The 23049-nt window shown below is 45.2% G+C and overlaps 1 protein-coding gene across 1 annotated transcript in view; it reads left to right on the top strand.

Moving 5' to 3' along the window:
• LOC147892598 (uncharacterized) overlaps positions 1–22786 on the top strand; it is a 72897-nt gene extending 50111 nt beyond the window's left edge. Inside the window, exons 10-17 of the mRNA XM_087386755.1 lie at positions 4493–4606; positions 4742–4802; positions 8962–9084; positions 9304–9491; positions 9651–9719; positions 9808–9954; positions 11922–11975; positions 22259–22786. Of these exons, the coding sequence (XP_087242881.1) occupies positions 4493–4606; positions 4742–4802; positions 8962–9084; positions 9304–9491; positions 9651–9719; positions 9808–9954; positions 11922–11975; positions 22259–22318 (816 nt within the window). The 3' untranslated portion in view covers positions 22319–22786. The remainder of the gene's footprint in view (positions 1–4492; positions 4607–4741; positions 4803–8961; positions 9085–9303; positions 9492–9650; positions 9720–9807; positions 9955–11921; positions 11976–22258) is intronic.
• The last annotated feature ends 263 nt before the right edge of the window (positions 22787–23049 follow it).

Below are 23049 nucleotides of genomic sequence, written 5' to 3'. Positions count from 1 at the left end.
TCACACCCCCAGAACGGTGCTGCATACATGGCAGTTGGTCTCACTAGGGTGTCGAAAAGCGAGCACTTCGTTGGTGGGTCAGAGAGAGAGAGAGAGAGAGAGAGAGAGAGAGAGAGAGCTTACTAAAAGTCTTCAAAAGATGGAAGGGTCTATGCGACTAAAAGAACTTGATGCAATGAGCTGAAAGGGTGGAGCCTCTAAGTGGGCATCAACACCCAAAGCAAATACAACATAGCCACAATCATAGAAACACCACTATAGAAAAACAAATCTTGGAGCCCATGGTGAGGACGGAAGTTGTGATGTAGTAGCACTGTTATCATCATCCCATTGCTGTGTGCATATGCATACTTGGCTTGATTCTTCTTATGTTTTCATGCTTCAGCTTCTTTCTTTTTTTGTGCACTGCCCTTGATTCCCTTTGCACTTCATTAGCTTTGTGGAAGGCTATTGCTCGCTGCTCAATGGCCTTGCTACCCCATCTTGCCACTATTTTTGGTCCTCATATGTTACCTATAGACTCATTTTCTTCTTCTAATCTTTGAGCTTTGAGCTTGACAACTCTTGGTGGCATGAATTTTTCCACCACATGGCATAGAAGGTTCATTGCTTACTAAGTTGTGAGATCGAAGGTGCTAATATAGTTAATGAGCTCCACTTGTATGCAAGTAGTGACATCAATTTGTGGAACCAAGGGCATTGGGAATGTGCCGGAGGGGTCAATGAAAGCTTCGGATATCGATCGCCTCTTCTATGGGCTTGCTTTCATTTGGTGGCTTGGCAAACCTCTACCATGGGGCCCGCATTTGGTAGATGAAGGTTCATTCTTTGGTAATGAGGATGACCAGAGGAGTTCAGGGTAGTAACTCCTAGTTGCTAGATACCATGGAGTATCAGATGTTCAGCCATTAGTGAATGGGTGTGGCCAAACCTACCCAATGGGCTACTGTTTGTTACCCTAAAGTAGTTGGGTAACGGATGACCATAGACTTGCTACCCAGCGAGTGGGTCATTGACAACTTTCGGATAGAAAGTTGAGGGCTGTAAATTAGTTGCAGCTCGAGTTTGTCTTCCTACCCTGACTTATACCAGTATAAGTCTTACTTTAAGGGAAGGAGAGGTTACATCCATGACTAGACGTAACACAGGTATAGGGTTTGCTAAACCCTAGGCCTAGCTGGCAAGGATCTAGGACTAGATCTAGGGTCAGCATAGGGTCTAATCCGACACTAAGGATAACCTAGGGATAGATGGAATCTAGCAATTGTGAGGTCTAGATCACATGGGGTGAGCTAGCCTGCTACTTGGCAGTGGAGTGCTAGCCAAGTCAAGGTAAGCCAAGTTGGGCTAAGGCTTGAGCATAAAGCAAGGGATGCTTGCTTTAGAGTAGCCTAGCTAAGAATATGGCTAAAGCCAATGAAGCAGAATACCTAACCTATAAGTATAGGATAGGGGCTCATTATTAGGTGTCCTGAGGATGCCTTCCTCAGTGACGAAGACCTGCTGGCCAGACGGCAGCAGCTAGGTTGAAGGGCTTGTGTTATGGGACGCAAGTTTGAATCCTGGGGCTAGTTGGCTCTCATATCCAGGTGGTTTAGACATCTAGCTCAGGGGTGGCTCAGATGAGCCTATGGTTGGGAGAGGAGCTGCTAGCGCCAACCCTTATGGGTTGTGTCTATGGCGGATGCCTGACCTGCATGGGTTGCTTTTGGGCTTGGCCGTGTTCTGTTAGGGTTTCTAGTTATGGAGCTGATGAGAATATCCCACCGGGTTTTAGGGTTGACCAGACCTGGTTGGGGGTTGTTACAGAGATGGTTCTACAAATTTGCTCTTGACTCTCCGTTGACTTTTGGAGATAGTTTTACAAAATTTCTATCGACTTTCTTGACAATGTGGCTAGAAACCCTTTATAGAAAGCAAGAATTAGGCATGTCTAGCTGTTGTTCCTTATAAACATTTCCATTTTGGATAGGGTACTGGGAAGGTCTTCAACTGGATCAACCTGAATACAAACTTGTGGGTTTCCTCTAGGATCAATTAACTGTTCTTTCTCAACCCCAAGAACCACTCCTAGACCCGCACACAGGGTTGCAGCCTCATTGCACAAGCTAGGGGCAAGACTAGCAATTCGACTAGGTGGACCTCACCTTATAAGAGTAAAATAAGGATACCAACTCACTAGATAGAGGGGTTGATTTCTTATAGTTCATAATCCTTGGTGGTGTATCTTGGTTGCCATCTCCTAGTCACAAACACATAATACCCCTCCTAAGAAACCTAACATTAGGGACTACCATCCCTTTATTTACCCAAAAGCTGCTCACGCAAGACTTAATAGTAGCACCTGGAGGTCGGGAGTGAGACAGAATGCCAATCAAAGCATGGGTTCTCCTAATGCCTCTTCATCAAGTGTTACAGATATAGTCATACTTTTTTTAGTTCCAGCATTCTCTCCTTGAACTGTGTTTTTTGAGGTGTCTCTAAGTACAGGGACATCTGGTCCAGCATCTATGGTAAGACGTATGACAGCACTGGTTTCATGCATTTTCTGTTGTGTTTGTTCTAGGTTCTCAGGCAGATGACAGGCCTCTAGGAGGACATGCGTTTTTGTCTTCTGCAGGACTGGTAGTGCAATGAGAATGCGCAGTCCTGGGAAATGGGGTAGAGACAAAACCCCTTGGAATGCTTGCAGTGCTGCAGCATGCGTTGGACGCTTTGAGCTTGACAAATCAAGCTTGACGTGAATCTCCTCAACACGTCTCTCCTCAATCTTTGCGCGTCTCTCATGCATTTTCTGTTGTGTTTATTCTAGGTTCTCAGGCAGATGACAGGTCTCTAGGAGGAGGTGCGTTTTTGTCTTCTGCAGGACTGGTAGTGCAATGAGAATGGGCAGTCCTGGGAAATGGGGCAGAGACAACTCCTTGGAATGCTTGCAGTGCTGCAGCATGTGTTGGACGCTTTGAGCTTGACAAATCAAGCTTGATGTGAATCTCCTAAACACGTCTCTCCTCAATCTTTGCGTGTCTCCATCAGGCAATCCTGGAAACAGCCTAGGCAGAGGCAGAAGATCTAGTTTTAACTCAGAAAGCTCCTTCTCCCAACTTAGGGTCCCACCTAGCCTAAAAGTTTCATGGGTGCTCTTGAATTAGGGACACCTCCGTAGGTAGTTATGTGAATTGAGGGCTCATTTGTGGACTAAGGGCTATATATATAACAGAGGACTCATTTGTGGACAATTCTACGGGGTGGATATCTAGATCAGGCCTATGCCTAATCTAGACAAACATATGGAGTGGTGCACTCCCATGGTATGGGACACAGGTGTTGTGACGATGGATGTGGCTCAGTGCTTGGCGAATTTTAGGCTCAGAGGGTGATCTTCTATAGTGGACCTACGGTTGGGTGGAGGGCTCACCACCTCCCTTAAGGAGATCCTTGCTAATTCTTGGTGGTTCAGATTAGGAGCTATAGAGTTTGGTCCGGATTTCACCCAAGTTAGGGCTTAGCAACCCCTCATCTAGATGCATGTTTTGTAGGCTTCGAAGGCTTGGCAAGGGCCTCTATTGTGCCTCACGAGGCATCACTGAAAACCATGTTGAGGAGGGTCGACTTAAAAATGCAAGGTAAAGGTGGGAGAACAGGAGCTTGAAGTTCTTCCTATCCAAATCTTCTCCACGAGGCATGGACAGTTGGCCACACTTGGAGCAAGAACTTGCAACCTGCACACAAGATGGGATTGAGGTTGTCTCATCCAAAAGCCATTTATAAATGTCTATGCCATGATGTGAGGCCGGCAATGCCACAGGGGAGGGTGAGGCTTGTCTACTATGAGATATTGCAACAGTGATGTTGATGAGGTAAGGGGAGCAGCAAAAGTAGAGGATGGCGGTGGAGTGGTGGACAAGTGAGTGTGGAATCATACGAGGTAAAGATGGGACTATGAATATGGGAGGCGAGCAGATAGAAGAGGATGAAGAGAGTTGGAGAAGAACAAATGTCTTATAAATATTTTGAGGAAAAGGACACAAAGATGGAAGGAGGGAGATATTACAACCTGTACAAAACAGCAAATAACCCCTTGATATGCATCCAAGGAGGTCATTATAAATAATCTGCGATAGAGGTCATGTGCATCCAAATTATAAGTGATTTCTGAAATTTTGGAATATTGTCTTTGATATGAGTTTGTGGAGCTTACTACTATACAATTTGCTAAAAGAGCATTGAGAGTGACAGATTCTTGAACTTAACCTCTTGGAGGGGCGTACCACAGTCTACTTCAGGTCCTCTATAAATGATTATTCTTGAAGGCATGTTTAGTTTCTGAGTAAAAATTGATATATTCTTAGAATTAAAGAGGAGAAAAATTTAAAGAGGGATGTCCCTTGCTAAGGCTCCAATTAGATGATGTAGGGGCGATGTGTTTTACAAATTTTGAAGACATGACTTTCTGTGGATGAATATCTTCACAAGGAAGCAAGTTTGTGTGCAGGTGAAATTATTTCTTGAAAGTTTTCTCAAGTATGCTCAACAACCGGTACCCCATATAGCTGACAAAGGGATAATCTACCCTGACCATCCTGAATTTTCTGGATTTGTCTTCAAGGTAATGTAACCGTACTGTGAAGAGAAGTCATCCATTCTTGTTGTATAGATATAATTGAGAGAAGCACACTTATTCTAGTAATACGGCCTCTATTCCATTGTTACTTAACATGGAAGGAACTTGGCATTTTTACAGATACAAGCAAACATGGATCCAAAACACCGGGATAAGGTTGCTTTTGTTCGTGTTTGTTCTGGTGAGAATAGTTTGTTGCGCAGTTGATTGGCATGATAAGCTTTATTGCAAAGAAAAACTGTGAGAGTGTCGTGAATCATGGTTTTTTAGTGATTATGGTTTGTAAGTGGTTTCTTTATCTTTCCAGGTAGTTTGTGTTGAAAATATTTATAAGATTTTGTTGTTGATAATTATGCTTATTCTTTTTTCCTTTGGTTTCAATAAAAACAACAAATTTATTACAGATCACGTTGTGAATATGTTAGGAGGGAGCGCCAGTAGAGGGTTTTCTTAAGATCCAATGCTTCTGGCTAGATGGCTTTGATGCCACCTCCTGTGAAGTAAAAAAGGGTGAAAAATGTCCCATGCCTCCAAAACCTGGATTCTCTCCCTGATTAGTCTAGAATCACAACCGCAACCATTCGACTGGCTGCAAGGGGGTGTGTAATTTGCATTTTAATCTCTGAGCCAATCGTAGTGCCACAAATCCTATCTACCTGAATAACTTGCTGGTAGTGTGCATTCAGTGGAAAATATCAATATGCATTTGTGTTTTACTACTCAAACCTTCGTTTTTAGAATCTCCTCCAGGTCTGGATGGACATAATGGCCACATGAATCTTCATTCTGACTCCTTTTCTTTTAATTGTCAATTGATTTTTGGTTATATGTTTCATTAAGGAAATCATAATTCTTTAATATTGCATGTCCAGGCATTTAAAAAAATGTCTGATTTTCATGAGCAATCTCTTCTTTATGTTGATGGCAGTATTTCCAGTGTCCTTTTTTTGTATTTGAATTATATGCTGCGTTACATAAATTTTCTTTTCTTTTCCAAAATGAAATTTGATCTTCATGTTGAAATCACCTTCCCAACAATCTAGAAGTCAGCTTGAGAAACTCCTTTAAGCCTACAAGGATTGATCTATAATGACATCCTCCAACTTGCAAGAGTGGAATTGTACAGAAAGAAGAGACCAAGGGTACAATTTGGAAGCTGAAGAACAACACAAACTTCTTTGCCCCCTTTAAGCCTCCATCTTTCACAGTTTCAGGGCAACATCTTGTTGCAATGGAGAATAAATGCTCCCTCTACTTCCATCTGCTGCTTGTTATCAGTACAAGCACTGACAATGGTGCAACATTATTGCCTTGAATTTGTGTTTCTGAACAAGAAGAACTCTCTCTCTCTCTCTCTCTCTCTCTCTCTCTCTCTCTCTCCTCTACCTCACATCCGCTCTGGAAAAACCAGTAGCTGCAGTGTTGACTTTGAAGTAGGGATAGTAGCTTCAAGCATACACATGGGAGGCAGCCTCGAGATTTCTGTGGATTCAGATCCAACACTCCTCCCGACAAGACCTCTTCATTGCAGACTGCTACTTTCTCCCCAAGACCTCACACTTTGCTAGAGATCTACATGAGGAGGCTGAGACTTCACCGTACACAGCCCTGCATCCAGACGTCATGGACTTCTCAACTGCCAGAAAGTCCTCCTTGTTGGGAACTGCAACACGAGGACAGGTACACATCAGGTGTCACCTCTGGAGTTCTCAAGATGACTCTATTTCATTGCCAAATTTTGATCTATATGAGGCAGGGATATCCCTATACTTTCAGACAGGCGAGCCCCGGTCACATCTTATAGGCATGCTTTCTTGGACATGGGCATGATACATGATCTTGTCATTTTTAATGGTGTGGACCAATGGACTTTCTCTATGGATTCATTGGCTTTCCACATGCAGGAGCTCCAACTCCATGAACAAGGTAGAAGCACAAGAACCAGTCTTGTATTTTGATGAGATCGTTGCATCATACATGCCACAAGAACCTATCCCGAGTCTAGGGGTAGACAAAGCTGCCAAGCCTGATCCCTTTCACCTTCCTCTCCAACAATACTACTCAACTCAGTCAGGGAAACCTTAGCTATGTGCCAATACTCAGTTACCAGATTACCATTCCGGTCCTGCACTCCATCTAAAGCTTACTTCAAGTACTTCCTGTTAATTGACTTGAAAAACAGTTTGGAGGGGCAATCACCAACCTGGAGCCAAAGCTGTCTGCTTTTGATCCTAGCTACCTCTGCATTCTGTAGTTCCATAGTGTGGATAGTGGATTCAACTTCAGACAACAGAGTTGCCACAACCAGATCGTTGGGGCAGTCGAAGACTGCACACCTTAAGGCCTTATACATATTGGAAAGCCGGTTTTCCTGATCACATCCGCTAGTCTTGAAGGCAGCACACCATGCTCTTACTTTGACAAAGCTCTGTCCTTCAAGAACCGATTATCAAGCATGAAAGGCATGTCCAAGGAACGACCACAAGATCCTAGAATGGAGACACTCCACTCAACTGGCTTAATCAAACAGACAACATGACAAGAAGTAGGTAGTATAGCACTTAGCAGGGGCCCTAGTGAGCCCTTCTGTAAGAGATGGTGGCTTGTATGAGATTTTTTTTTTTTTTGTGTACCTTGTCTCATAGGCCCGTGAGGCCCCTAGAAGACATTAATCTCTCTCTCTCCCCCCCTCTCTCTCTCTCTCTCTCTCTGTAACCAGCCTTCAGGAATCTAAAGGGCAGTGATCTTCTTCTACTCTATCTTAAACCTCAATTACAGCCATAGAGCAAACTTTATTTCCTTCAACCACTTAGCAAAACTCAGAAATGAACTTTAACAACAACTAGGGGAGACTAGAATGCCCCTGCTCATTGAAAAACAGTACACCACACCCACTGGCCCCAAGTTCCTTGGCACCCCTTTCGGTATTTATTTAATGCTTCTGAATGGAAAATACTTTACAACAGGGGTCCACCCCTGCACTGTTCCTCTCTACAAAATCCTCTATCTATCCTGTGGGCATCTAATCCAAGTGCACCACTAGAATACCAACTGGCAAGGCAATCTCAGGCATCCATTTCTGACCTGAGCCAACAGAGAGGCAGTCAGGCATCCAATCCTCTAGTAAACTGTGCTCAAAGCAGCCTCAAGGCTATCACATGCATCCACATTGTCCTTAGGCCTTTTCCAAGAACACCCTTGCCTCTGGGTACTTGCTAGAACTTGAGAGAGACCAGAAAGGACTGCAAACAACACACGTGCACTGCAAAAGATCCAAAGCAAGAAAGAACAATGAAAAACAGAACCTGGAACGTATTCCCGCTATCTGTGGCAGAGGGGCGAGCTCTTTCCTTGCGCCTATCCTCCGTCCAGGCTCCCCGCAAGGTGCAGGAGGTTTCCAGCTACCGGGAGAAGAGAAAAAGGAAGAATGAGAGCGGTAGAGGGGCAAGAAAAGGCTAGAGAGGACCATAGGTTTGCAGATCTGCCCCAGAGCCTCAACACCGCGATCTATGCCTTGAATCCTCGCTTCAACCAGCCTCAGCCGCCACCTTGGGAACCGTGCCCCTGTCCTTACAAGGCTGTACAGTCCGTACGGCCTGCTTTTAGTGCCACAAATCGCTTGGGGATTCGTGCCACAACCGTACAGCAGCCTTGGGGCTTGTGCTAGCACATGGGCTGGCTCTGATGTGTGCAGGAGCTGGGTAAAAGGTCAGAGCAGCAGCAAAATGCATTGTGCAAGCAGCAAATGCAGCTAGAGAGATAGGAAGATGCCACGAATTCTGTGTAGAAGGCTTCAGCTAGGCCTACAATGCTCTAGGAGGGTGAGGGGAGAGAGATGGTAGGTGGTAGAAGGGCATGCACCTGCATGCATGACACTTGGCCCTTTATTAAAGCTCCTAACCACCATACCAAGGACGACGTTGGTTGTCCTTGGCCCAACTTTTAGACCCCTCTCTAAAGCCTTTGCCTTGCCCCTAGGACCTAGTGGTGCACCTAGACTTTGCCCCTAGGAACTTCTAGGAAGTCTGCACTTCCCCTAGGCATTCCCTCACGGCCAAACCATTACTACATTTAACCATGGTTAACCCTGGGTTAAGCGTGGGTTGAGTTACAAATGTACTTTACATCACTTTTCATGTCCTTCTCTCTCTCTCTCTCTCTCTCTCTCTCTCTCTCTCTCTCTCAGCTAGTGTTCCTCATTTTTAATTACTATGACCCTAAGCATGGAACCAGCAGTAATTTGATTATGAAGGTTTCATTCAGCATTAATAAATATTCTTGTGACTTGATATGTTGACATGTTTAATACCCTCAAGACAGTTTCCTATTTTCCGTGGCAGGTCAGTTTACGAAGGGCATGAAAGTTCAACTAGCTAGGACAGGTAAATCATTATCTTTGACAAGGCCACAGAAGATGTTCGCGCAAGATCGTTCAACTATAGAGACTGGTTTTGCAGGAGATGGTGAGTACTTTTATCTGAACCTTAATAGCACCCTGCATCTTAATTCATTACAATTCCAACTAGATGAGTGAGGAGGCTTAAGGTAGAAAAAAGATTGAAAGAGCGCACCTGAAAAACAGTGATCAATTTTCCAAACAGGTATAGAAATTGTCAGCTTTGTTTAATGGCTATTTACCCATTCCTCTGAGCACACATTTTATTTTCATTTGTACCCTGCAGTTATTGGGCTGAACAATCCAAATGCATTTGCCATTGGAGATACTATCTACACTGGCCCGCGTCTGTCATTCCCTGGGATTCCTTCATTTTCTCCAGAATTGTTTTGCTACATGCGCAATCCCAACCCTTCTAAGTATAAGCAGTTTCAGAAAGGCCTAACAGAACTTCTAGGGGAGGGTGCTGTTCAGGTGATGGTCATTCAGTATATTTGTATCAACCTTGAATATCAGTTCCCCATTGCAGCAGTTCCTTTGAAATGTTACTTGATCATGAGGATCAATTTCTTAGCACAACCTGAAACATAGGTGGTTGCTTTCTGCAACTCTGAAGCTGTTACATACTGGCAGGTACTCTACTCTGTTGATACAGGAAGGACAGATCCGATTCTCGCTGCTGTTGGGCAACTACAGTTCGAGGTTATAATCATTAGATGTGCCAATGATTTGCTGAGGAATGAATGTATATGAAGAGCTGAGATTTGACTTTTCAGCAACCTTTGTTCAGGTATTAGAGCACAGAATGTTGAGTGAATATGGAGTGGAGGTGCAGCTTGAGCCTCTGGGTTACAGTGTTGCTAGATGGGTTACCGGAGGCTGGTCTGCTATTGAGAAGGCTGGCAAGCTATACAATTGTGCCACAGTGAAAGACTGGGTCAGACACAAAACTAGCTATTGTGTTTTGAAAATTTCATTCCCATGTTTTCTTTTGCAAGATATTGATGTTAATCACATGCATCCATGTTGGTGGTTGAAAGTCCCTCAGTATATAACCCTTGTGAACTTTTAGTGTTAACTGCCTTGCCACCAGTAACAGAGGCTTGCATCCATGTCGATGGATATCTGTTTCCCTTGTTTTCTGCCCAGCATTCTGTGATGAGCAGCAATGTCTGTGGAGGAAAGTATTAGGTAATATACGCATCCGTGGATGAGGGCCTCCTGAGTCAGATCCACATGTAACGGGCGTGCTCATCCATACTTATAACCATGACGTGTTTGGACGTGTAAGTTGCCACTTTACTTGACCCACACACTCCTTTGGTACAAATGTTTGAACGATCTGTGAAGACCAATGTGTGAACAACCATATGTACCTCTAGACCGTAACAAGGAGTTGACTAGGTGGTAATGCTTGATAAAGGTACATATTAGCCCTTGGTAGGAATTTTCTCATATTCTCATGGTATTTCATCTCAGGTAAAACCAGTTCCCTGCACTCATTGCTTCTTTGATGTCTGCCCCTAGTAGTGGGCTTTCATAGTTATGCTGGAGTCAACAGACAAGGAATTGTTCATAACAAGGAGAAGCTGGCACAAAAATGTCGATATGTCGTGCAAATATGCTTGCCTTAATAGTCTGCCTGCACTTCTGGCTCTTACAGCAACCACTAATAGTGGGATGTCATGGCAAGGAACAAACTGCATGGCTTTATAAGGGGCAATCTCACCAGGTCATTGGTTCCTACCATTTCAAATCAGTGCTCCCCTTCTTCAGTAGTGAGAAAAATGATCAGTAGGGTTCCAATCGACCCCCATTCCTGAGCTTCTTCTCCTAATTTTCTCATCATGTAACTGAAGCGTCCACTTTGCCCATTTCCAATCAGACTGGAGCACTTTGGTAGGTGTCCAGGTGCCAGAAATTCTGTTTTGAAACTGAATCACATAACATTTCCAAGATACACCCTCCACTCTGAGTCATCTAAGGTTTCTAACTCCTTGAAAAGGGCTCTTATGATAGTTATGAATGAGTACTCCCATCAGTTTCCCTCATAAAATTGGAATCTTGAATTCTGGCTAGCCCAGCCAGTAGTACCTGAAATCCCTTGTAGTGTATTGATTTTGTACCTGGTATTGCCCTCTGATTTGATTTTTTCATGTTCTCGACTGGGAATATAACTGGCTCTATTCTGCCTTGTAAACATAGATGAAGCAAAGCAATTGTGCCCTCAAATCAGTTGGAAACATAGCCTTCATCACCGGTTCCTTCACACAATTTGGGGGCTAGCAGATGTTTATGAGGAGTAGATCTTTGACATAATGGGTATTTGGTTCACCGTTTGCTTAAAAGCATGTGTTGGATAAGGCTATATCCAGTCAGTCTACAGAATTCTAGGCTATGTGGGTGTGTGGTTTCCCATGAGATACTAGGTATTCACAGAGGGTTCAACCTGTCTGTATCTTGGAAAAGGTTCATATCTGGCTGTTTTAATAGCTTAGTTTACCAGTAAGCCCATGCCACATAAACTGGATGCACTTGCTGAGCAATGATAATAATGATACTAAGGATGGCGTTACGCTTCAATGGAAGGCATCCGTAACACTAGAAGAGTAACAGGCTGAAGGAGTTACTGCTTGCTCTACTGATTGGACTTACACTGGCACATAGACCCAAGTGGTGTCCTCTTTTGAAATGATTTCATACAGCCTGTTAAAATATGTGTATGTATGTGTTTTCACACACACACAGATGTGTGCTAGATGTATATGTAGTGTGTAGGTTGAATGTTTCATACATCTTTTCCTTGTGGTGGTCGGAAGTTATATGTGCAAGAGTTCCATTTATATTTTGCAGCTCCAATTGTGCGACAAGGTTGATTTTAGCACCTTTGTGTTTTCTTTGCAGTGGGGAAGACCAGTGTTACTTTTTCGAAACGAATGGAATGTAACACAGCTCCTGGTACTCCTTTACTCTAAAGAAGTCAGATACAATCGATTTCCTGTTTAATATTGAACTTGATCATGTGTCTAACTTCTTTAGCAAGCAGAAAGTAATCGATTTCTTATTTAATATTGAGCTTAATCATGTGTCTAACGACTGTAGCAAGCAGAGAGTAATCAATTTCCTCTTTAATATTGAGCTTGATCATACGTGTAACCACTTTAGCAAGCAGAAAAGTAATCCTATAATGTATAGAGTTCTTTTACAAGTTCATCCTTGTTTTTCAGTGACACGGGAAAAATGCTAAGCTCATTTCAAGTTCAGCAAGTCTGCTACCCACCCCTTTCAGAGCATTGTCTTGCTGCCCATCCTTTCTAGGACATGACATTCTTCCTCCCTCTCTCCCTTCACTTTCCACGTGTGCCTTCTCACAGGCTCTGTTTCATCCTTGTAGTCTGACCTTTCCTTTTCTGTTTCCCTTTTTCTGCACTATTCCTCTTCTCACTTTGTCTTGTGCAACTTTTTCCTCTATCTTTGCACACCCCCCTACAGCCTTTTCCCTTACATAGACAAAGAATGAAAGAACTTATTGACATCCTCATTAGACCAAAAGTATCTTTGGGACAGTTCCAACCAGACGCTTGTTTCAATCAAACATTTGAATAATGATACAATTTAAAACGTTTGGTATTTTGCAGGGAAAAATAATATACTACACCTGTCACTAACCCCCTTGGTAGCCCTCCCTAAGTTCCTAGGAAGCAGAAATCACTTAGAACACGTCCACATAACAAATTGCAGATTGTAGATGGTAAAAATGAACCTCGAAGTTTGAATAATAAACATTGTTTTTTTCCCCCTTGAGAGATTAGAAAACTTGAGAAAATGGTACAAATCTTCAATCCATGAGATGCTTGATCAATAAAAAATGGGCAGCTGGCTGGTATGCAATCTGCTCCTTAGGATCCCAGCTCATTGCCTAGAGTATCCCTGAAATAGCGTTGGGGAGAGACTAAAATGAAAACGTTTAGACTTCACAAGCAGTTGTAGCTTGAATGAATAGATTTTGGACTACCTTTTGATTAGCCTTCTTGTTTAGTGCTAACCTTCGTCATGGCTGAGTCTACCCTTCACCTCTGGAGTGCTGACAGAAACTCAGTACGAAGACTTGGTATAAATGGATGCTCAAGTATGTGTGGGTGTGGATTTGTACGTGTGAGAGCATATTTTTATACTATGGTCTACACCCATTGTTGGGCGCTGATGACATCCGTGGGGATGTCATAGTAGCTAGTCCCTGGAGTTTATGGTTTTCAACCTTGTGAGTGACTATCATGAGATTGAAACTGCACTATGTTGTGTTTTTAGAGGATGAGTTTGGGAATGTACCTGGATTCATCTAGGTATATCCCTGAAATAGGTGCCGACAACCAGGGTAGAAGGTTATACAGCAAGCAGATTCCTTGACCCATGACGGTGTACAAAATGCTCACACGCCAAACCACTCCCGGTGCAAGATCATAGTTGACCACGGTGCCACATCATGGGGTCCACATTACACTTGACACGTTGGCAGTCTTTCTAGATATCTTTTCCTTATTCCCAAGTGGTTCACAGGCTTTTGATATCATGCTAGATATTGATGGAGTGGCTGCAGGCCCAGTGTGCTGCCCTCCGATCACTAAATTGCAACATGCTACCTAGATGTTGAAGGTTGTGATGCTAGCAATGTCCTTTGGAGAGAACTTAGGTCGCTAGCAAGAGTGAGGGACAGAGTATTGAATATCCAAGCACGTGACACTCAGTCCATCCATCACATCAGAGGGCCATCAAGGAGCTGGGCTATATAGAGCCTCCACATGTACTTGGAGCTCTGGTTCTAAGTAGTTGATTGCCCTCTTTTTCCTACTATGTTTTGTACTAGTTGTACTAGGTTTTTTTTTTGCATTCTTATCATTTAGCACTCAGCAAGGGCCTTAGTGTGCACTTGTGCTTCAGCCCACAGTGGCTTGTATGGGTTACATATATCTTGTATCTTGTCTCATAGACCCGTGAGGTCTCTTGAAGATGTTAATACAACTTTCTTTCTTTCTTTCAGTCCATCCATCCTGTAGGCTTGACATACCGTCTCAATGGGGAAAGCATGTCGTTCCTCTGTCAACCAACCTGCCATGTCATTCCTCTAGATATTGATGGAGTGGCTGCAGGCCAATAAGCTGCCCCCCGATCACTAAATTGCAACATGCTACCTAGATGTTGGAGGCTGTGACACAGGCAATGTCCTTTGGAGAGAACTTAGGTCTTTGGCAAGAGTGAGGGAGAGAGTATTGAATATCCTGTTAGAATAGGGCATCTCATGTGTGCGTCTAGAGAGGGCCTTGTTGTGGGTGTGCCCGCCCAGGGTGTGTGAGTAGGCTTTGTGCCTACGAGGGGGGGGGCAATTGGGTGTAGTACAGGATTAGTCTCTTGGGTAGAGGGTCGGCCCTTTTGTGCATGGGTTGACTAGCCTATTTAAAGGCTCCTAACCTTTGTATTTGGACTCCTCCATTAAGCTTTTGGTTGCCCCATCTGTGTGTCTCTTCGTATTCTTCTCCCTCCCTCTCTCTCCTTTGTGCTTCCGCTTCTGGTTTCTGATATGGTATCAGAGCTTGGGTAGACTTGGCTTAGACCTGGGATGAGGGAGAATGAAGACGATTGCAAGGCTGATCTATTCAGCGCAACCCAAAGGAGGCAGTGGTTCCAACGGCAGCATGAAAGCTTTGGACAGCAGCTCGTAAGCGTGTACAGGTCGGCGAGCTAAAGGCTGTGCAATAACAAAGTGCTAGTTGGCACATTTCCTGTTGAGGCTGAGATCGTCACTAGCTTGTTGGCATGCCTAGCATGAGCAGCAAGGGCAACGTCGCAGCTATAGCCGTACCAAGGTTGGTGACAATTCAAGGTTGAACATTATCAAGATCCAGCAAGAAAAGGCTACGCATGGGTGACAATGTGCTAGCGGTCAAGGCAAAGAAGAAGGCGTTGATCGGCTGAATAGCTCGTAGAAGAGCTTGAGATTGAGAGTGCAAGCAAGGGAAGCTGAAGTGAAGACGTTGTAAACGACTTTGGTGCTCTCGAATTCAATGGCTCCCCCGTGTACCAGCCAAGAAGACAAGCTCGATGGAACGAACTACGCACATTGGAAGCTGAACATGCAAGTTTGGTTCATCCACAAGGGTCTGTGGAACCTCATTTAGGGCCATGAGAAGAAGCCGGCATGACCCGAGAGTCCAAAACGGTGGACCAAGGTTCAGGAGGACGAGTTTCTTGAGGAATTGGAGGATTGGGAAAGCCGCGACTCGAAGGCACACTCGGCACTGGTGCGAACTATTTCGAAGGAGGTCTCTTTGGTGGTGCAAACATTGGATAGTGCCGCTACAGTATGGTCCATGTTATCGGATCTCTATGAACGAAATTCATCTATGCGAGCTATCACATTGCAAGGTCAGCTTTACAATATTGATTTCTCCAAGAGTGGCTCGATGCAGCTGTTTTTGGTCAAGGTGAAGATCATTCATGATCAGTTAGCGGCAATGGGTGCTGCTTTGTCTCTTGGACAGTTGGTTGCACTTATCCTCACGAAGCTTTCGGAGCAGTATGACATGGTTGCTCGATCCTTGCGGTGCCAGGTCACGAGCCATCAGTTGGATTTCAAATATCTCTGCTCTCTTCTCATGGAGGAGGAAACTGTCCTTGTGTCCCAGGGTAAGCTGAAGGTGTCTCAAGGTGATGAGCAAGCACTCGCGACATCGATAGAGAAGAGGAAATTCCAGGGCAAGTGCTTTGAATGCGGGAAGCAAGGTCATCAGGCAAAAGATTGTCGGTCTAAGAACAAGGGCAAATCTAAAGAGAGTGACGCGATTTCATCGACAAAGGCACAGGGTGATAATCCGAGAGCAGACCTTGCTCAGGATTGTCATGTCCCAGAACTTTTCTGAGCAGTGAATGTTCCCCCCACTTGTCACGGCAAGAGAGGGCTTGTGGGCGGGAGAATGGGCTAGCAATAGCTCGTGTTGAAATTACTCTGGCGTGGTACCAACTTTTGAATAGGATGAGTTTCGAGGTCATTGCATGGTACGGAAGTGGATATGGAGGGGATGTGTTCTGAGTTCATCATTCGAGGCATGATGTGTTCATGTTGACTGATAGGGAACGATATAGACCATGTCGTGTACATAGCTCAAGGTCCTACGTCAAGGTTGACAGTGGATAAGGCGGAGCATGGTGTGTCCATAGCTCAAGGTTCCACGTGAGGGAAGCTGGAGTGGGCAAGCAGATCCTCCTCTGTTTGTGGTGACAGTGTATTCCGAGATGCGAGGCAGACAGGTGCTCTTTCCGAGGTGTATCCAGTATTCGCGATGCTGGAGTGTCCATGGTTGCATCTTCATCGGCATTCTTCTACGGATTCTGTGCACACCTGAGCTGCAGAGAGGGTGTTAGAATAGGGCATCTCATGTGTGCATCTAGAGAGGGCCTTATTGTGGGTGTGCCCGCCCACAGTGTGTGAGTAGGCTGTGTGCCTACGAGGGGGGGGGCAATTGGGTGTAGTACGGGATTAGTCTCTTGGGTAGAGGGTCGGCCCTTTTGTGCATGGGTTGACTAGCCTATTTAAAGGCTCCTAACCTTTGTATTTGGAATCCTCCATTAAGCTTTTGGTTGCCCCATCTGCGTGTCTCTTTGTATTCTTCTCCCTCCCTCTCTCTCCTTTGTGCTTCCGCTTTTGGTTTCTGATATATCCAAGCACGTGACACTCATTCCATCCATCTTGTAGGCTTGACATACCATCTCGATGGGGAAAGCATGTCGTTCCTCTGTCAACCAACTTGCCATGTCCCAGGTGGAGACACGTATGGCCCGTGGCGTCCTGGCCACATCTTAAGGGAGCACTATTAGACACTTTGAGCAGCTGGACAATCCACAAGCAATGAGCTTATGAGAGCTAGAAGAAGGGAGCGTGGAGCAACTTTAGCCAAATAGCAAAGCAGGGGAGCGGATGAGCGAATGAGAGTTGGAAGTGGGGAGCGTGGAGCAGAGTAGCCAAATAGCATTTCCCACGTTCGGGGCCACTGTTAAATAGTAACAGTGGCACTCTACTTAATTGTCCAAATAATAATGAGCCACTTGGAGGAGGAAGGCTTGGCATGACAGGTATACAATGCCCAAAAATCCGAAAAGGGTATGCTCGTGCTGTTGTATGATGCAAAGGAAGTTCATTTTTGGTTGGAACGGTCCATATAAGCTAATTGGGTGCATGATAATAGTACCGTTGAGATGGCTGACTTGGAAGAAAGGGTAATTCCTGAGTTGATGAATGAAAGCCGAGTCAAGCCATACAGGAGGGCAACTACGAGTTTGGTTACAGTAGACAGTCTACAAAGCCCTGATGGGATGCTATGTGGCAATGAGTCTCTTAAACTCTCCATTACTAGCACTAATCATGAGAACTACATTGAGTGGGCTCCGGCTGAGGTGTCACATGGGACATTGGAAGTGGCAGCATGTCAACTTCAACAAGCCGTTGCTCCATGCAACAACTCACAGTACTCCTACTCATTGCTACCCATCTCTCACATCCGCTTCTACAATCGCTCTCATGACCTCAGCTATCCTTCCATCTTCGTTTTGGTTGTCTTTCCGAACCCAACCACACCTGTGCCTTCTTCAACTTCAAGGAGAGGAGAAAGACCAGCAAAATGATAGAAGGTGGCTCTGCAACTCCAAGGGCCATATCCGATTGAATCCACCGCGCGACAACTGTTAAGATGTTGAAGCGCAACAAGCTATTGGACATGGTGAATTCACCATGGTTCGATATGTCGAGTTCTAAAGTGGCAGAGAAGCTCCTCAACTCGTATGAGGTCAATGCACATAGCATTAGCATTCAAGGTCAACGGGTTCACCTGGACAAGTGGCTGTATGCCGAAGTTTTTAAGTTGGCACCATTGCCAGTCAAGCACTCTAATAAGAAAGATCAACAAAACTCAACCCATTTTGACCAGCAGTTTGAGGAAGGTGTCTTCCACTAGTTACAGGGGTACCGCATCAGCAAAGCGAAGGATGTCGAGAAGCATCCAGGTCACCTCGGGACCTGGCACGAGTGATACAGGAGGTCACGACATACGGGAATTGCAACACAGCAAGGAAGTCCCACCCACAGATCAGCTCTGCACAGTTGGAACCACCAGTTACCAAGTCCAATAAGAAAGCAGGAAATCCTAAGGGACCTTCAGACGCCAACTAGGTCGGAGGAAGCTACAGTTGAAGTGCAAAGAATAGCAGCAGAAGCGGAAAGGTAGGTCCAAACAACTGTTGTCATCTCCAAAGCTCTAAGTCCAAGTACAGGCATTGTGCCTCTAGTAGAAGTAGAAACTGCGATGGCATGGCTGGACCATATAGCCTCTAAAGCTGTAGATGCAATCATTGACCTTCATGCCCCGAGTTCAGATAAATAGCCACAGGGGGGCAATGCCTCAGAAGTCCTAGATGCATTTGATACTTCCAAGAAGCAGAAGGGTGGCAAGGGGAAGGGAAAGATTCAAGAGGAGGAGAATGATTAGCAGCACTAGGCTCGAATATTCCAAGTCCTTTCTCCACAAACTATCAAGCAAGTACCTCGCTTGCCTCCTTCAAGACAGGTGAGGATAACAATCCCCTCTTTTATTTGGACGACCTATTTGGACCAAAGGTAGTTGTTGGGAATTGGCAGTAGCTCAGAGAATCAATCATGGAGGCAGCTCATACCATACATTACATGGCCCATACATGGATACCTCCGTAGGCTCTGTTCTACAAGCCCTAGGAACCCGCACGATACAAATGGGAGCTAAGGAGCTGGTATGATGAAATTGTTGAGCTCAATAACAGATAGGGAAAAAGAGAGAGACAAAAAGCTTACCCAGCTACAGACCGAGCATGAATAGCGCCAGCTCGACCATGGCCTTTTGTTGCGCTAGTACAAGCTCAGGAGACCATAGCCTCCCAGAGGAAGCTGATGATGCACCAGGAATAGCGCATCAAGGGACCATGGCTTTTTGTTGCACCAGTACAAGCCTAGGAGACCATAGCCTCCCAGAGGAAGCTGATGATGCACCAGGAATAGCGCATTAAGGCGCTAAGTGAAGTATATACCGATGGAGCAACTCTCGGGAATGCATTAATGGAAGATAAGACATTTTTTGGGCATATAACAGATCTCTGTCAGCCCTCATATAATAAATGGATCCGGTGAGCCCTTAACTTGGGTAGATGGTCTGTGACTGGATCGACGTGTGGGAGAGGTGTCTGGAAGTCCCACCAGTGGATATCAATGGCATATACCCTTGGCCCCCTGTATCGCCAACATGGCAGTGTGAAGCAGAATGACAGATACCAAGAGTGTCTCCATGGGGCACCGACTCGTCTTCTATAACTCCCCAAACACAAGCTACCCCACCAATTGCACCAATAGAGCTAGTGGCTGAAGGTTAGCCGATGGTGGCTTCCACCAAAGGACTCATGCACAACAACGATGCCCAGCCCCAACGACCCTAAGAGAAAGACCCCTCCGACAAAGCAGCAGCAGCAACAACAACAAACTCTAGCCCTACCAAAGAGACGGCGCAGACGAGCCTGCGGCCGAAAGTAGACTATTGGCGAGACTCTCTCATTCGAGCAATGCTTGGAAAGAATGGCCAAATACAAGCTGTGAAGTCACAGGTCACAATAAGTCGAGGTGAGTGTTAACCCCAGTTAACAGGCAGCTCAGGTTGAGTTCCAACTTGGCACAAAGGAGCTCAGGCAGGTTCACACAGAAGAGGCGTGCGGGTTTGGTCAGAACCTTCTTCCAGGACGGTGCACCTCCACCAATCATGGAGTAATGCAAGCAGTGGTGGCCAATCATAGAATAAGGCCCCGTCCTTTAGGGAGAGTACAGGGTTAGAAGGCGGTAGGCTCAACCGTCCTCATTCAGGCGGTGAGCTCACTTACATAGGAAGGTGTTAGGTAGGGAGAGCTCAGACTTAATCAATTTGTAGTGAGCTGGGAGTGAGTACTTAGGCCATAGAGAGTCTAGAGCAAGGCTGCTAGCTCATAGAGCTTCAAGCCTAAGTCGAGGTGAGTGAAGGTGACCAAGTGTGAAGTCTGTTGTGCGTGTGTGCAGCTATAAGCTGCTGTAATCAGTTCTATTCCAGTGATACAGACATTGTTCATTATACAACTGGTATTCCACTCTCTTTCTGTTTAAGTGTATAAGTGCCTGTCTCCATACAGTTCACCCACTCTGCACATCACCCGGTTTTGTTAGTTACATGCTGGCAAATGTTCCTTCCCACGTCGTTTCTTGTGGAAGCCTTGCACAGCAACCTGAGGAGTGCAAGACAGAGCATCTTCTACATGAGAGGGTCCCTTCTACAAAACGTGCACTTACAACCCGAGCTCGGGCACAGGCGTAGTTAGTCAACTCGGGAAATTGAGGAAAAGACCGTCAACCAAGCCCCCCTTGGACTGGATCTAGTTTGGGGGTACCTGGCATAACAATATTGTATAGGCCCTTCTGCTACCTCTTCTGCGCTGCCTATATCAGCCTCTCCACCCTGCGTCTCTCATCTGCCTCTTTCCACCTCAAGGTCGTGTGAATGCTTCTTGCATACAAGATGTCTATTGAAGACAGGGATGTTTGAATATGTTGGATTATGTGTGTGTGGGCCAATTCCCTCATGTGGTATTGTAATTGAAACGGATAGAGGCGCCCTTGTATGTGCTTGTGACACGTGGACTTGGGGGACAATAGTTCCATATGTGGAGTTGTAAATTGATGATCCTTGGATATATGAGTTGGTTAAATCCCCTCCTCTCATCCCAGCTGGCTCTTTTTGGGTGTGAGGAGGCTTGCAATGTTATGGGGTGGAGGTATAGGACCCTCCGCACCCGGCAGTCCTGTGTGGACACGCGGCCCTCTTTGGGTCGCTTACATGGTATCAGAGACCGTGAACTGGAGCCTGCGAATTGAAGACTGGACTGTGCTGCACAGTGTGTTGCATGACAGCGGCTACTGCATGGCATCGACTGACTGTGCACACTGGCAGCGTTGATTGTGGCTGCAGTGTGGGATGTGACTTCCCACAGGTGCCTTGATTAAAGATTTCTGATGGCTGTGTGACCTGTTCTGCACGGGTCGAATTTAATGCTTGGCCTGGCCCTCTGTGGCTGTTCAGATCTCCTACTTGGTGCCTGGCCCTGTTTGGGTGGTCAAATCTCGCATTTGGTGCTTGGGTCATGGGGGGTTGCTGGAATATGTGTGTGGGGGCCAAGTCCCTCATGTGGCATTGTAATTGAGAGGGATAGAGAACTCTTGGATGCGCTTATGACACGTTAACTGGGGGGACAATAGCCCCATATAAGAAGTTGTAAATTGATGATCCTTAGATAGATGAGTTGATTGAAGCCCCTCCTCTTATCCCAGCTGGCTCTTTTTGGGGTGTGAGGAGGCTTACACAGCTGTAGGGAAGAGGTCCACACCCAGTGCCCTTTGTGTTGGCCGCTCTGGATTGCTTACAAGAGAGGTCCTGCTTAAGGCATTTGTGACATCACATATTGTATGGGGTTGATTTCTCTCTTCATATCTTTCCAATTCAGGCCATACTTTGGCTGACATCTTCTGTGTTATGAGATATACAATTAAGATATACAATGATAACTTAATTCTGGAAGATCTGATTCACCTGTCTTCCAAGATGCTTCCAACATCCCATCCATTCAATCCCTGCTCTGTATAAGCCTTCATCTGTTGTGGATTCCAGTTACCTACGAGGAAGTCAGTCTGCATTCATTTTAGCAATATGCTGAGGTAATGTCTTGGCACAGTGCTGGTCCTGAATGTAACAAAAGAATCTTGGCTAATAGAATACTGTAGAATCTCTGTATCTTGATTACTAATCTTCTGTGATACAACTTTTCTGTGAACCCCCATGTGTGTGCAAACCCCCCCCCCCCCCCCCCCCCCCAAAAAAAAAAAAGAAAAACGCACACACACACACACTCAGCCCTATGCCACATTGGTCTGGGAAAATATTTCTGATCTCTTGAACCTTTTTGAAGATAAGTCATATAAAGGACCTCTGTCACCATATATTGGTTCTGAAGAAATATGACTGATAATTCTTTGAAGAGATTAGGGGCAAAGTCGTACATGCTGAGATAACTGGAAAGACACTGTGTGATCTTAGGGCTTACCTATGCTTACGCCATTCAATACTGACTTAGTTAATATTTCCGTGTCTTCAATGCAGAATGAAAAGAAAGAGATAGGGGAGCTAACACCCTATGCGCTACCTCCGATGGATAGATGAAGGGAAATTGTTTTCAAATTCCCAGTTCTAAAAAATGATTGGCTTGGCATTAGCACTTTGTCAAAAAAATGTCCTTCCCTCAACGATAATGCAGACACATGCTTCATGCTGGTGCCTGTTGGTGGAACCATCCTGACTCTCCATTATGCATACCCAGTTCCACGACACATTGACTGCTGAAGCCTATTTTCTGTCTTGAGGTGGGTCATCAAGTCTATTGGATGCAGGGCAAAGGCGCGGGAGAGAGAAGAATTGAATATGCTCAAAAGCTCATGGACCTTTCAACTTTGTTAGAGTTCTGTATTCCTGGTGCCCTGGTTAGAGTTAACAGTAGAATTTGAAGGTTTCAACAGTGTAAGAATATTCTGGGATGCTTTATGCTTGCTTTGTATAGACAGAAACGTCATTTGTAAAGATCATTGTACATGACATATATGCCAATTCAGAATTGAGTATTACAGATAGTGCCCAAGCTTACTGTTAAATTATTTATGTATGCCAATGAAGGCTTCTTACATGTTTGTGCTTGCATTAAAAAATTGCGAGATGAAAATGAAGAAATAGCAATGATGAAATAGACTGTACGGTAAAGAAAGATTGATGCAACAGGATATAAATATATCAAGCGTGAGAAATGGTGTGCTGTCACGACCCGCTCCTGCGAGCTCCCTCCCTCCCCGTCGTGCCCCGTCTACCCCCCCCTCGCTTTCTGCGCGGCCCCTTCCTCTCCT

Source organism: Dipteris shenzhenensis, chromosome 16, assembly GCF_047967505.1.
Source record: "Dipteris shenzhenensis isolate YYH24624 ecotype China chromosome 16, Dip_SZ_1.0, whole genome shotgun sequence".
NCBI lineage: Eukaryota > Viridiplantae > Streptophyta > Polypodiopsida > Gleicheniales > Dipteridaceae > Dipteris > Dipteris shenzhenensis.
Note: the sequence above shows the minus strand (reverse complement) of the source record. Positions and strands in the feature narration are given on the sequence as shown.